At 43.8% G+C, this 15816-nt stretch overlaps 1 protein-coding gene across 1 annotated transcript in view; it reads left to right on the plus strand.

Annotated features, from left to right (window-relative positions):
- ADAMTSL1 (ADAMTS like 1) overlaps positions 1–15816 on the plus strand; it is a 379909-nt gene that overhangs the window by 193489 nt on the left and 170604 nt on the right. The window contains 2 exon segments of the mRNA XM_032595636.1: positions 2387–2688; positions 9571–9700. Of these exon segments, the coding sequence (XP_032451527.1) occupies positions 2387–2688; positions 9571–9700 (432 nt within the window).

Consider the following 15816-nt stretch of genomic DNA (forward strand, 5'->3'; position numbering starts at 1 on the left):
TGGTCCTGGAATGAGACCAAACACAAAGCGATTCACGTTATAGACAAGGAGAGCTAAGGGTTTGGTTTGCACATCACCTATATTCTAGGTTTCATCTGGGTCTCATTTTGGAGGATAAAACATAAATCGATTTAACTGCTCGTCATTCTTATAAACTCATATATGTGGAAAAGATAGGAACTAAGACTCAAAACAAGTTGGAAGATTATTTATGAATCTTGGTGTGTTTGGTTTATCTCCACTTAAGGTCCTATCGCAGGAGTTGGGAAACTACAGCCCACAGTCCAAATTCAGACCTTTCTGCTACCACCCTCCCTCTAGTTTTTGTAAATATAGTTTTATTGGAACACAGCCACACCCATCTGTTTCCATATTGTCTCTGGCTGCTTTCGCAGCATGTTGACAGAGTTGAGTAGTTGCAATAACAAAGACCCACAAACATGGCCCACAAAATCTAAACTATTTTCTATCTGGCCCCTTCCAGAAAAAGCTAGCTGATCCTTGTTGTCTTGTAATGGTCTCTGAAGATGTTATAGGTAACAGAACAATAACTCTTAATGCATAGGAAAAGCTAATAGGGTACAGTTCTTTTTGCGATCGTGTCATCTTTCTTATTTGACAATAAAATTCAGCACATTATTAAATAGGAAGCATTATTCACACACCATTGTCAGAGTTGGAGGGCTTTTCATTTGCTTTTGGGTTTTCCTTATAAACAAAATAGTTCAGTGTGTGTTTTCCTTCATGTCTGCACCTGGCTTGTAACATTCAGTGTTTGTGTATTTGTTGTCACTTTTGTTCCAAGAGCCAGACAGATATATGTGTAATAAGAGGGTTAAAATTATTTTGACTGTGATTTGGGGTTTTACAGTCTTAAAAAGCTCCTACAGGTATCATTACTCAAAGAAAAGGAGACTTTCTAATTTTTTAGAATACTGCTTTTCCCTCATGTTCTCTAGGTGCCAGAAGACGGATCAAGAATTCAAAAATAAGAGAGGGAGGTGACATTGTGATGAGAACTTCTTGGGAATAATTCTGAGTGGGTCTTTCTCCCTCATCCACCTTTCTGACAAGGTTGTATGTGACCTTCATTCTCTCCTAAGCTCTTCCGTGGCTCAGACACCATGAGCTGCTGGGGGTCAGGGGAGTCTGGTTCTCCTGGCCAGCTCCATGCACAGCTCAGGCTCAGGCTCAGTCCCAAGAAACATTTTGGTTCTGATCCTTTCAATTTGAAAACTTGGACTTGTTTCCTGCTAGAATTTCTATTTCCCTAAACTAGATAGGAACCATTTGCACTCACTAGGATTTAATGCTATAACCTTCTTATCAGTTCTTTCGTTTCCTGCCAAAGTCAAAGTTAGGGGACCAGGTTTGCATGCCTCCTCAGCACGACTCTCTGTGAAAAAGCAGTAGGATCCTGGAAAAATAAAAAAATATTTATTCCAAAGTTCTTTTTCCGGATTATTATACTAACTTTCTGAAAACGTTAGTGGTTCCTTCTGGGCTTTTTTCCCTAGGTCCTTCTCAAGGTCATTGCCGTTATGGGCCATTGTTGATTAGTGAGAGGGAAAGTCTTTTTTTTGGAATTTGAAATTGTCCTACATTGTAGAGAAACTCAGAGAAAAACCAAATTCTCACTAGTGTGGTTTCTCTCAGGGGGTGGGGGCAGGGAGGCTGCCGTCCCACAAACTTGTGTGAATTCAGGATCTCTCGTTTACTGTGACATGTCTGTGGATTTAAATTTGTAGCACGGCTTTTCACTATGATATAAAAAGAATTGTAGTCCAGACTAATTCAAAGAATGTGTGAGGAACAAGACTTTGCTCCATTCTTGGAAACTTACAAAAAAAGAACCTCTTTCTATATATAAATAAATCTTGGGACGCACATTGAGCAGAAAAGCAAAGAAAGTTACAGAATATGAGATCCAGACTAAAAAAAACAAAAACAAAAAAAAAAAAACCCACCTCCTTAAATATCGCCAAGGGCTTATTTTGTGATAGTTTTAGGATCCGTATTAGTCTACTATAAGAATAGCCAGCATCTTGCAGAAGGCACAAGTGCTGGGATTTAGAGAGAGTGAAGAAACCACCAACTCCTGCTCTGAAGAGCTACCGCTGTGGGTGCAAAGCAGGGAGAAAGCAGGTGGTCTGTGGCTGGAATGTCTTACAGCTGGGAGTTCATATGACACTTACAAAAAAACCAATCCAGAAACCCGTGGCAAACGAGCTCATGAACTAGACCGAAGCACCCATCACAGGACAGGGTAGCAGAGCCCCGAACGGCGCTGGACAGGGGCGGCAGGTGGGATGCAGCCCCCCACAACCCCCAGGGTCTCCTGCCTGGGGCTCTTCATGCTGTCCTCTTGTTTGCTTGCCGACTGCAGGTTCATCCCGGAAGCCTGGTCAGCCTGCACGGTTACCTGTGGTGTGGGGACCCAGGTGCGAATGGTGAGGTGCCAGGTGCTCCTGTCTTTCTCCCAGTCCGTGGCTGACCTGCCTGTTGATGAATGTGAGGGGCCCAAGCCAGCATCCCAGCGTGCCTGTTATGCAGGACCATGCAACGGGGAAGCTCCTGAGTTTAACCCAGAAGAGACAGATGGCCTGTTCGGTGGCCTGCAGGATTTCGACGAGCTGTATGACTGGGAGTATGAGGGCTTCACCAAGTGCTCCGAGTCCTGTGGAGGAGGTAAGAAGGAGGGACTCTGGCTCATATCCCCACCATCATCTTGTCTTTTTTCTTTATCTTCTGTCCCTGCAGGAGACTGTGTCACATGACCGCCTCTAGTCCAGGAATGATAAGCAGGGGGAGGAGGGGAGGAAGCCATCCTAAATGGAAAGCATACTGAATGAAACACAGATGTATTTCTCTTTGGGCTTGAGTGGCGCTCAGACTGTCGGCTGTGAGTGGCCAACACAACTCATGCTTTTACTTTCAGTTGTCGTTCTGATGTTTTGCAATATATCCTAGGGTATCTGACTGAGAAACACAGTTGACACTAACCTGGCAATGCTCTCAACATTCAGTTTTATTTATCTATGTCCTTGCTTTAGTGCATGTGGTATGGACCAAGGCCCAAGATGACAAACATTCTACTCTTCCCCAGAATAGGTTAGAGCCCCCGCCCCCCTCGTTTTACTCAGCAGATTTTCCAAAGCAGTACCTCTTTACAAAGGGAAAAGGATGTATAAAGGGCACATAACAGTGTGCTTACCTGGAACAGGAAAGGACTTTAAAGTCTGACCCCACCGCCATTTTGCAGATGAGAAAATGAAGGTCCGAAGAAGCTGGGTTCACTTGCAATCACACAGCTAGTGAGTGACAGCTGGGATTAGGCCTGCTAATTATTTATTTCCCTGTCCAAAGTCTTTCCAGCATACCTCACTGCTTTAAGCACTTAGAGAATTCCTGAAGCTTTCCCCCTTACGATTATCATTTAACTAACATTACATGCTTCCATGTATATTGACCTGATTCTCTTAGGGATATTTCATAGCCATAACAACAGGTTCGGTGATTCTTTATTTCAGGTGTTATAGATGGTGTTGTGAGGGAAGAGGAGGGCAGTTAAACCACCAATGAAATTCTTCAAGTTTATGATCTTTCTTACACAATAGAACATACATTAGATCCATAAAGCCACTGTCTCCCATGTCGGCTCCCAAGAGAGATTTTGAGAGGTGAGGAAAATACTGTCTAATTTCCTTGCCAAATTTCTCTCAGTGGCTAGCAGTAACCCCCTTTGGCACCTTATGGTTCTGTATTGCTAGCAAAGTTTCTCAACTGGTATAAAAAAGTATTAAAATTATTTTCCAGGGGCACCTGAGTGGCTCAGTCAGTTAAGCGTCCGACTTCGGCTCAGGTCATGATCTCACGGTTCATGAGTTCGAGCCCCGCGTCGGGCTCTGGGCTGACAGCTCAGAGCCTGGAGCCCTCTTCAGATTCGGTGTCTCCCTCTGTCTGCCCCTCTGCTGCTTGCACTCTGTCTCTCGCATTGTCTCAAAAATAAACAAACATTTAAAAAAAATTTTTTTAATAAAATTATTTTCCAAAAATGGCTTCTAAACCATGGCATTTTGGAAACCCTTTTAAAAAGGCGTCTTATCGTTAGTGAGAATGAATGTACAAGTACTTGTGCCCAAAATGTTCACATGCAGTTGAAAAGGAATACTAGTGGAACAAGTACATACTAGCAAAGAATCCATTTTCTCCATCAGATCTTTTAGCAAGCATTTAATAGTGTTGACCTTGAGGTTCTTGTTTGTTTCCAAGTCTTCCAGTTTCAAACTGAAATTGTTAAGTGTCTTAATGGAGGGCCCTGTTATTTTAAAACCTAAAATCTTCCTTCTGATTCTGGAAGAATTTCCTGGAACGCAGCTAATCTCTGTCCTTGTGTTCTTCTCCACACACATTGAGGGCATCTTTTCTTCTATGCCTACCAAGGGAGAAGAGTTAAATAAGCCTCAGTGATCTCTGAGCCCCAGCAGGAGCTGAGAAGTCAGGTGGAAAGACCACAACCCATAGGCACAACTGCTTCTTTCCATGTAACAAGTGACTCAAGAGTTCAGAGGGGGTGTGTTTATCCCCAATTTCCATCATCACCTAAAAGGAACCATCGTTATCCCTAGTCTAAAATGAATTTGCTTTGGAAATTTTTTTTTTACTTATGGTCTCTCAGTTCTGGTTCTCAGTTACAAGTCAAGCCTGGAACTTTATGAGCAGATGGAAAAAATAGATGCAGTAATGGAATAATAAATAACCAGATACCTTTATCTAACCATTCTGCTGATCAACCAGTGGTATAAAACTCAAAGTGTAGAGAGCATGTGGAGTGGTTTTAATTTCAAATGTTTTCAGAAGATACTGATTTGGAAATAAGATTTGGGGGTTTGATATACAATTGATCTCTGCCTGTAGGAACTGAGCGTCTTTGTATAACATAAATTGTGCATCCTTTATAGCCAAGGCAGGGTAAAGTTACTGAAATGTCTTATGTCTTTAACTGTCAACAACTGTGCACGCTTACCTACACTTATGTAACTGTGCCAAGGTAATATATTTACACCTAAAATGGTAGAGTTGAAAATTCCAAAGTGGTGAAAATATGGTTGGGTTATATGGTCCATATGATGCCCATATGCACTAAAAAATCATTTCACTATATGGGACATGTATATTTTGAAGTCAGTGCTTGGCAGTAACATTGTGCTACTTTGATCTTTCACCGAAATATAACCCACAAGGTTATATATATTTTTAATCATTCTTGCTGAAGCCTACCAAAAATGTGCAGGATTAACAGGTAACTTTTAAATCAATTTTGGGTTATAAGGCTGGTCAGTGTATTTTATTGTCTTCCCTATCTCAAGAGCTAAAACTGGATAGATACAGAAGGAACCTTTCACCTAGCAGAGGTAGCAGCCAGAAGGAACTAGTTAGTAATTTAGGCTATGGTTGGTGGCTGTGTTTCCCCAAGCTGTCATCAAAGATCACGTAACAATTATGCTCTTCTGGGAGATATGAACACTGAAAATCCCATTTTCTGGAAGATTGAAAGTTAGCCTAACCTGTTCAGATATGTGTCCTGCGTCCCACTATCATCTCCTTGTTATATTTTAATTTCCCACATGTGAACTAATAGGTGTGGTCAAGGAGAGTGGCTTTGAACCTGAACAGCTTTATTACATTGAACTCCTAGACGGTAAAATCAACATTAAAACCTAGCTGAGGGAAAACTTGAAATTTACTTGGGCAAGAATGAAAGGTGAAGTCTTATACCTGCCACTCCCCTTCCTTACGAGTCCTCTCTCCTTTGTTTCTGTCAAGAAAGGAAAACTCAGAATCGTGAAGTCGTGTGCTGAAACATGTGTTCTGTGTTGGTTCAAAATGTCCTTCTAAGTGCATATATTAGCCTATTAGGAAAGAGCACGCATTTGTTGAGCCAACTTCTCACATCCTGGCCAACTCCGCTGGGCCAAGTATGCTGTGACCTCACAGGTGAGGTTTTCACATGCCCTCCCTCCTGTGACTTCCCACGCTCCCCATTCCAAGGCAGCTCCCTCCCTCCATGTGCCTTCCCCCAGGCGGCCCTCTCCCACCTCCCCTTGGCCTACACAGCACTGTGCTCACAATGCCCTGCCCTTGAGGCATTTCCTGCATCACACCACAAAAATGTATTGTGTGTTGACCACAGGGCTGGTCCCAGATACTCCTTAAAATGACAGAGCTCTGTCCTTAGTTTCCCTCAGCACCCAAGGCCCCACCTAAGAATGCCAGTAAATGGCCCCTATGGCTAGGGACATTTAACACAGTGCCGCTGAGGCCTCTTGTTTCGTTTTATGATAAGTTAGATTCGAATTTGGTAACTCAGGAATGCTGCTTAATCTCAGCACTTAACCACCTCCCAGGTGATACTTATCTGGAGCTAAGGTTTATTGGTTTGGGGTAATGAAAATTTGTGTTCCACACGCATATCTAAGAGGACAATACTGACGTCCTTTTAGAACTGTTAGCCCTTGAGACCCTTGTTCTTTGCAGTGATAGAAGGACTTCAGTGGTATAAACTAGGAGTTCGTGAAGGAGAAACAGAGCCCACCATCCACACAGCTCCACACCTAAAGCCCTTCCAACTGGGGGAAGTGGTAGGACCTGGGGTCACTTCCTGCTGATGTCATCGACTCAATTCCATAAAGTATTCAGTAGCCGGAAAAAGCGAAAATGTATTTTAGAGTGACGTTTAGAATCTCTTGAATATTAACAGGTACCCACATGAATTGAAAGCCTAATTTCTTTTTTTTTCTTTTTTTTAACGCTTATTTATTTTTGAGAGACAGAGACAGTGTGAGCAGGGGAAGGGCAGAGAAAGAGGGAGACACAGAATCTGAAGCAGGTGCTGGGCTCTGATCTGTCAGCACAGAGCCCGACATGGGGCTTGAACTCAAGGACCGCGAGATCATGACCTGAGCCGAAGTCAGACGTTTAACCGACTGAGCCACCCAGGCACCCCTGAAAGCCTAATTTCTAAGATAACCCCAGGTCTAGATTCTGTATAGAAGACTTAGCTTCATCCAGCACTTTGTCGTCATTACCTTAATGCCGGACTCTCCCAGGGGGAAGTATCAGTGATGATTTCAACCGTTTCTTGTGAAATGTTTTGCTACATTGTCATACCATGAATTTCAAATGGCTCATCCCAGCGGCAACCAAGAGAGCAACACCCTGGAGCCAGCATTATGGAATCTGGTGGGATAGCTTGAATGTCTAGTAGAAATTGCAAATGCTCCAGCCTGAACTGACCATGATATATTTAAATTTTAAAGCTCACAAAAAGCTTAAGAAATAGAAAATTTACATGCATGTGCTCAAAGTAAATACTGCGATTTTTGAAAAGATTTAATTTGTCAGACTTCTGGGAAAGGTGCTTCCAATTCTGGCTTTAAAATGTCACTTTCTGGGAGCCTGGGTAGCTCAGCCGGTTAAGTGGCTCACAGTTTCGTGGGTTCGAGCCCTGTGTCAGGCTCTAGGCTGGCAGAAGGGAGCCTGCTTAGGGTTTTCTCTCTCCCTCTCTCTCTGTCCCTCCCCCACTCATGCTATCTCTGTCTCTCTCAAAATAAATGAATAAACTGTAAAAAATAAATAAATAAAATGTCATCTTTTAGAGAGAAAGAGTGCAAGTTGGGGAAGGTCAGAGAGAGAGAAAGAGAGAGAATCTTAAGCAGGCTCCACACCAGCACAGAGCCTGAAGCAGGGCTCAGTCTCTTGACCGTGAGATCATGACCTGAGCTGAAATCAAGAGTCAGACATTTAACCAGCTGAGACACCAGGCACCCCAAAATGTCACTTGTTAAATGGCAGTCTTTCTGAGTGACCTCAGTCCGTATAACATCACCTTAGGAAACTTTGGCCTGTTGGGGCAACTGGGTGACTCAGTCAGTTAAACGTCTGACATCGGCTCAGGTCATGATCTTGCAGTTCATGGGTTCGAACCCCATATCGGGCTCTGTGCTGACAGCTCGGAGCCTGGAGCCTGCTTCGGATTCTGTCTCCCCCTCTGCCCCTCCCCTACTCCACTCTGCCTCTCTCTCTCTCTCTCAAAAATAAATAAACCTTAAAAAAAAAAAAAAAAGGAAACAGCCTGTTGATTGAAGTAATAACTACTTGGAGAAATATGGGATAGATGGCACGAGGGAAGGAGCAGGACTAATAACTGATTAGGGCAGTTGTATATATTGGGTACTTTTGATAAAGCACGACAGAAAATAAGAACAAGAAAATGTTTGTGTATTTATATACAAAACTATATAGGTTGTCATGTACTCTGCCAAAATCATATACAAATATTTAACTACACATAGATATATTAAGCTGTATGTATCTTTTTATACACAGCTATGTATGACTGAAAGCAGAGTATCGAGAATGTCTCATCTGGCCTCTTCCTTACCCTGCCCTCTACTGAAGTGATCCCAGACAAATGTCTAGGTTATTCCCGAAGATCTCTAGCAGATAGAAGCAGCCTTTTAGTATTTTTAAATGTTAGTCCTGTCATTAAAAGCTCCAGTGCTAAGGCATTGCCTCACTGCTTATCAACTACATGACCTTAGCAAGTCTCTTCGCCTTTCTAAGCCTCAGTGTCCTTATCTGTAAAATGGGATAAAAATAGCACTTACCTCATGGAGTTGGGAGAATTGCGTGGTGCATGTCAAGCTCTTAGCATTGGCACCCGACTAGTAATGTCCCACCTGTGGATTTTGACCCTTACTATGACCGTGGGCACCTGCATGAAATGTCTGGTCATTACCATACCCACCTAAATGTTTCCTTGCTCCATTAAGGTCTCCATAAGGGGTCCTGCATACCACCTCAGAAGACCTGCCAGTAACTCTGCACCAGCCACTGCTCAAACTCGTGTCAGAGACACGCAAGTGTCTGTGGGAGCAGTATTTCCCATGCATGTAGAAAAGATTGTGTTTCATGGGTATAGTCATTGTGTACCTCGTTCGCTTGCTTTTGTTCCAACATCCAAAGCGGCCCAGGTCACTAAAGACATGAACTAGAATCAAAAGGAAACCAGCAAAGATTGGAGTCCTCAAGGCAAGGCCCCCGGAGAACAGCAGTCTGCAGAATATTGGCTATTAAAACGCAGCTCTTGGCCTCCCTTCTAAATACAACAGTCGCCTGTTGATTAAAATATAACGTGTGAAGGTCTTGGGGACATTTTTTTTTTTGTCACCCTGCCCTCCTTCTGCATTAAATTATCACACTCCCACTTTGGCAGCTCTATGGCTTTGGTGGCGTTGTTTTAAAGCATTTCATCAGGACTGGTGGCCAGCTCTCCCATGAGGGAAGTTGCCCTCCTCAAGGGTCACATTTACAGAGGTTCAAACTCAAGAGTACTTTCTCCCCGATCGAGCGATGCCTGACAAGATGGGCAGTCCTGGGCTTTAAGCTGCGTTCTCCGACACGCAGCCAGAGTCCTACCAATCACAGAGGCCTCCCACCAGCTGCCTTGTCTACACTTCATCACCCCACACATGCCCACTCTGGCCTGACAGTGTGATTTGTACGCAGGTGTCCAGGAGGCTGTGGTGAGCTGCCTGAACAAACAGACGCGGGAGCCTGCTGATGAGAACCTGTGCGTGACCAGCCGCCGACCCCCCCGGCTCCTCAAATCTTGCAGTTTGGATCCCTGCCCGGCCAGGTAAGGGGCGAGGGGCGCGGGGCCTGCCCTTGCTTCCCAGGAGCGTGTTCAGGGTAGGGTGCATCTGTCCACAGCGCAAGACCAGAACGCTTCTTGTTCAAAACCCAGTGTTTTGAAAACCAATTAGCATCAGTTCAAACTTTTAGTCAAATCCACTTAAGTTTAATTGAAACCAGGGCTTTGGAATTCCAGCCCAATGGTCATGCTCAGGGTCCAGAAAGCTCCGTACGCTGAAATGAGCCCCGTGGCGTGCGTGGCTGTGCACGTGCTGTCGTGCTATCTCCTAAAGAAACTTGAAGGACCGCAGTCTTCAGGGTCTCGGCCACTTTTAGCTGGTATCCCAAGCCTTCACGGCATAGTAACAGATTGGCTTGTGGACTGCAGGGTGGCTGGGTGGTATCATTGATCCGCTGTGAAATCCGCATGCACACAGCATGCAGATTCATTATAGCGTGCTCTGGAGTGTATGTGTGTCATTCCACATGCATAAAATCAATTAGAGCATTTCATTTTTTGGTCCTGCCTGGGTCTCGTTTTTACCCGACCTTGAGCCTTAGTTAATCAATCCAATCACTGCTCCAGTCCACACAATTTTATGGTGTCTTGAAAGACTTGCCTGCAGATACTTCTCTGGAACAAATCTCTGTAGAAGCTAAGCCATCTCATCGGTGATTCTGGTTTCAAAGGGAGATGGTTAAAGAACCAAAGCCAGACTTTCAAGTGTACTGATGGGATGAAGAATGTTATGAGATAAGGTCATATCCTACATAGGAAGGGGAATGCCGTTTCTGAACGATATCTCTTCTGTTTCTGCAAAGTAACATGGAAGAAGCAGGGCGTTGCCTTTAGGCATGGACGATAATTTGCTGAGGCAGCTTGTCTTATTTCTCAGTCAACAAAATGCCTTTCTTAGGAACTTAAAGGGTACAAATTACAGGCCAAATCAGGACACAAGCTGATAGTGACACTTCTGCTGGTCACCAGAAGTGTTCCATGTATATTTTTTTCAGGTTACCTTTTTTAAATTTTTTTTAAAAAAATTAATGTTTATTCTTCAGAGACAAAGAGACACAGTGTGAGCAGGGGAGGGACAGAGAGAGAGGGAGACACAGAATCCGAAGCAGGCTCCAGGCTCTGAGCTGTCAGCACAGAGCCGGCCGCGGGGCTCGAACCCATGAACCGCGAGATTGAGACCTGAGCTGAAGTCGGACACTTAATGGACTGAGCCACCCAGGCGCCCCAAGGTGTTTCATATATCGATCTGGATGGTGGGCTCGCTTCCCCCTCCCGATGCAGAAATAAGGAGGGCCTATGGTACCACCATCCCCATGGCAACCGGCAAAGCAGTCAGCCACTACTTGGAGTAGCACTCCACCCAGGAGAACAGCAGCCAGAAAAATAGAATCGAGGGCCAGACCCAGAAAAGGCTAGATCTAGTGCGTAGAATCCCAAGAAACCTCTTTTCTGTCCCTGTTTGACCTGGTCCCTCATCTCCCACCTAACCTCGCAGTTTTCCAGTTGGGCAGACCTAAGTGCATGGGCAAGGGGGTACAAACCTCTTCCGTCTGACTGCGTTCTCCCAAGAACAAGCAGAGTGGGTTGGGCCTGGACGGCCTGTAAGGACCTTGGCTAGGAGGTCCAGAGGTTCTCACCCTAGCTTTGTCACCCACCAGCCATGTGACGTGGGGCAAGATATCTGCCCTTTCTGTTTCCGTATATGCAAAATGAACAGGCGGTAGGAGATGATCTGAGGTGACCACATCCTTCTCAAATATCCCACGAGTCTTCGTTAGTCTATAGGCAGACACACTGGACCGCTACCGCTGTGTGCTGCTAATTGATGTCATTTCTGTTCCGCTTACTTACCATCACTTTAAAAACAAGCCTAAGTGTCTAACCACATTCCAGTGTGGTAATGACATCCAAATGCTGTGATGAGCTGAGGCAATGCTGAGAAGTCAGCACCCGGGACCAGCTAAAGATCTTGTGGGATTTGCAGCCACTAAATCCGACCCTTCCTGGGCAGCAGAAGGAAGAAGACACAAGGTGTTACTTCCCATCCTCAAAGTACTGAACATAGTTAAATTAGATAGGCTTAACTTACTCTATGACCTTTATATTGACTCCAAGACAAGGACCCTTGTTAGGCTTAACTTTATTGCATTTGCTCCAGATAAACTCGGTGCTTTAATCTCCCACCAGCCAATTATCAGACTGACAGGCAAGGCCTCTCTTACAGGGCACAGCCAGGGGTTCCTTGGGCCGACCGTCCAGAGCTGAGTATTTGTAGACTGATGCTAATTAAAACAACAAGAGAGGGCTGACATACAGTGGCCTGATACCACTCTTCATCTCGTGTTAGAGCCAAAGCAGATTTTCATCTTAAAAGTGAGTCATGTATGGAGGTGCATTTCCTGTGAGCTATTTCAGTGTGACATCAGAGGGGAAACAATCTCTTATTCGGAAACTAGGTGTAAGGTGTACATAGAAGAGAAATGGATTTGGTAGGGACATAATAGTACACTGTTTTCCCAATAACCTGTTCCGTTGAATAATTTAAATCTTTAATTCACAATTCTTTTCGTGTACAGATCAGTGTTCCCTGCACATTTTAGGGTGTCCTCTAATGGGCCCCAAGTTCCTATGCATTGTCTTTTGGGCTCTTGGTCTGTGCTGATGTCCGTGTGTTCAGAGCACCATAGCATTTTCTATGGGACATGCAGAAATGACGTTTCCAGTCTTGGTCACTGGGTTCACGTCTGAGAGGTGGCCACCAGTTAGGACAAGTGGCTTTCCCAGGCAGCTGTCAGTCCTAATACACAGATCAGAGAGCCACTTTTTCCTCTTATGTGTGGTCAGAGTTATCACACAGAAAATGCCAAAGGCCTAGAGGGTGCGTCCCCTCTGGGCATCTTTCTGAGATTAAATATACCTTCTCCTGACTTACTCTGTGTGGGTGGCAGGGCTGGTATCAGAAGCGCATGTCTAACTTTCTCCAGGTTCCCTACATTCTCACATCCAGCTCTCCACAGCAAGGAGGAGACTCTCAAGCTGGTGGTGTCTGATTGTTCCTGTGTGTGTGTGTGTGTGTGTGTGTGTGTGTGTGTGTGTGTGAGAGAGAGAGAGAGAGAGAGAGAGAGAGAGAGCGAGCGAGCAAGCATGGACTGCCTGCATTTTTAAGGCGCTTTAAAAAATAGTAGGTACCTATTGAAGAGGACTGTATTTTAAAGAAGTCCACACTATCAGCTCTATGTCCAAACCCACCTCTCTCTGGAACTAGCAGCTGGCATACTGTTTGACACATAGCAGGTGCTTGTTAAGTGCTTATTGAATACATGGGCATAATGGACCAGGACCAAATGTATACAGAGTAATATTTTTTAAATTTTTTAATGTTTATTTAAACATTAGAGAGAGAGACAGAGAGAGAGGGAGACAGAGTGTGAGTGGGGAAGGGACACAGAGAGAGGGAGACACAGAATCCAAAGCAGGCTCCAGGCTCTGAGCTGTCAGCACAGAGCCCGACATGGGGCTCGAACCCACTAGCTGTGAGATCATGACCTGAGCCGAAGTCAGACATTTAACCAACTGAGCCAGCCAGGCACCCCTATATGGAGTAATATTTAGATCTGAGTATTAATGATAGCTGGGAAGACACCAATGCTATCTCTGCTCTCCATCCTCTATCCCCTCTCTTCCACCCACCAGATGATGCTAAAAATGCCATTATTAGAGTCCCTTCTATAACTTTAAGGTTTTAAATATCAACTCAAAGTATAAATAGACTTAGGATAAGTAACCCCTTATGTTAGCTAGCAGCCATGTATGGCAAAGTATCCCCCCAAATAATAGTGAGAGGGCAATCCTTAATAGAGGAGAGAGCAGACCCAATGGAGGTTGAGTGACTTGTTAGCACTACCCAGGGAGGAGTCTAATTGTCAGGAGAGATGGAAAGTAATACAGCCCTTAACAACCTTGCCTAAAATTGGCCAGAAGAAATTAGGACCATTTTTACTTGTGAGCTGACAATGAGAATAGTGCATCAAAGTTGGTAGCAAAGATGTTTGAATTACAAGGAAGAAAAACTATTTGAGGTACTTTTAGCACCATCTCTGTCATTTGTGTCTAGAAACCCCTCCACTGCTCACCTTCACTGGTGGGCTAGAACAGCTTAAGGTAGAAATGTTCAAAAAGGAGCTAAAATCAGTTATTAGGAAAGAGCTTAGCCTCCTCTTCCAAGTAAGAAGGCTTCTGACTGTTATAGTTATGCAAGTAATATATGAATATTCTCACTCTTTAAAAGTCAAGCATAGCAGAAGTAATCAAGGAAGAAAGACATGTGTCCTCTTTTCACCACCATACTCTACAGCTCCAGAACCTTCTCCCTGGAGATAGCCACCGTTAATGGTTTGGGACATAGCTTTCCAGACCTTTTTCTATGAATTTATATACATATATAAACATTTACACATACATAAGATTTTCCTCCCTTTGCAAATGGGATCATATTGTATATATTACTTGGCAACTTGATTTTTCACTTAATAATATGTACTAAAAATCTTTCCCATCCCTAAGACCACCAAAATAAAAACCAGCAGATAGCTTTAGACCTGTGTTCAGAGACTGCTGTGTCATGTTTAGCTACATGACCTTTTTGGTTCCCCAGATTCTTCATCTCTAAATAGGATTTTAGTGGGAACTCAGAAAAATTCTCTTCTTCTTCTCTTTCCTTTCTTGGTAAGAAATACTTTTAGTTTGAAATAAAACATAATGTTTTGTATTCTGGACTCACATTTGATGAGATTTTCTCTCTTATTCAACTGAGTCTGAATAATTAAGTTTTACTGACCATCTCCCTGGTTTATACGAGCGGTGACATGAACAGCCCAAGGAAAGCCAGAAAGCACTACCTTAAAAAAAGAGAGAGAGAGAGAGAGAGAGAAAGAGAGAGTATGACTGTTATTAATTATAAGCATTTGATAGCTTGGCCAGCGTGTGTTGAAAAGATTTGGTAAACGTACGTGGAGGAGGGGAAAAAAGTAAGCAATGAAAGCCAGATGGCTGAAAATGAAGGAAATTCCAGGCAATTTCTGCAGCTTTGTTCTAACATACTTTTTAAACTAAACTTTTATTTCTGTGCAACAGAGAACAGCTGAGTGGTGCAGAATAGATAAACAGTGAAGGGGGGAAAAAGCCCATAATTCCAGGAACAGCACTTGGTTTCTGCCCCTCGCCCCAACCCCAGTCTCTTTTCTCAGACCTAGGGTGGTTCCTCAAACCAGCAAGAACTATAAAAGAAGTTTGAGAATCCCTATTTGAGACGAGAGAGTTAAGAAAAACGTCTTAAAGGTCACAGAGTCTCCTCTTTAAAAGCAGACTTCACAATGCCTATTTTATTATTCACTAACAAAATCCATGCGTACTAGCAGCAAATGATTTCCAATTTCTAATTTTCTTTTATACTGGCTGAAAATGGCTAGAGCAGAAGGTGTTGCCTTTTTACACAACCACGTTTTAATTTATTTGATGGAGCTTTCAAAGCTTTGCAGGCACCTTCCCCTTTGACAACTTGTTTTAAGGGTTACTGTTTCAACATGCTCTCCAAATATTGGTTTATCTTCTGCTGTGTTCCCAGAGTTTCCATATGCTGCCTTTTGGCTCTGTCCGTACTAACTTTTAAGCACTTAAAGCAAAAGCACACCAAAGCTCACTGGCGTCCACAGAAATTGAGTCCAGATTTGGAGGCCATATTCAGGCGCCTTTGGAGAGTTAATGCTATTACTAGCGTCATCCTCCTTGGTAAATCCAGATGCATAATTACACCGTCTCCCTCTTTTCTTCCACTGATGGACAAGTTACAACAGAGGAACCTGCCAAGACCTGTTTCTTAACTATTGGCCCTGATTGGCCCAATGGCAGCCTCTGTTATTTCTCTCCCCAGGAATGTGTTGGCCCAGTGATCAGAATCATTGCCAGCAGCGTTTTGACATCAACAAGGATAAACGTCACGTATATGCTTGCCTCGGGGCTTAAATCTCCATTTCTCATAAAGAGAGCCCTTTCCATGGTTACACATCACCTATGATATCAACCTCCAACCTCTGTGAAATGAG

Source organism: Lynx canadensis, chromosome D4, assembly GCF_007474595.2.
Source record: "Lynx canadensis isolate LIC74 chromosome D4, mLynCan4.pri.v2, whole genome shotgun sequence".
NCBI classification, from domain to species: domain Eukaryota; kingdom Metazoa; phylum Chordata; class Mammalia; order Carnivora; family Felidae; genus Lynx; species Lynx canadensis.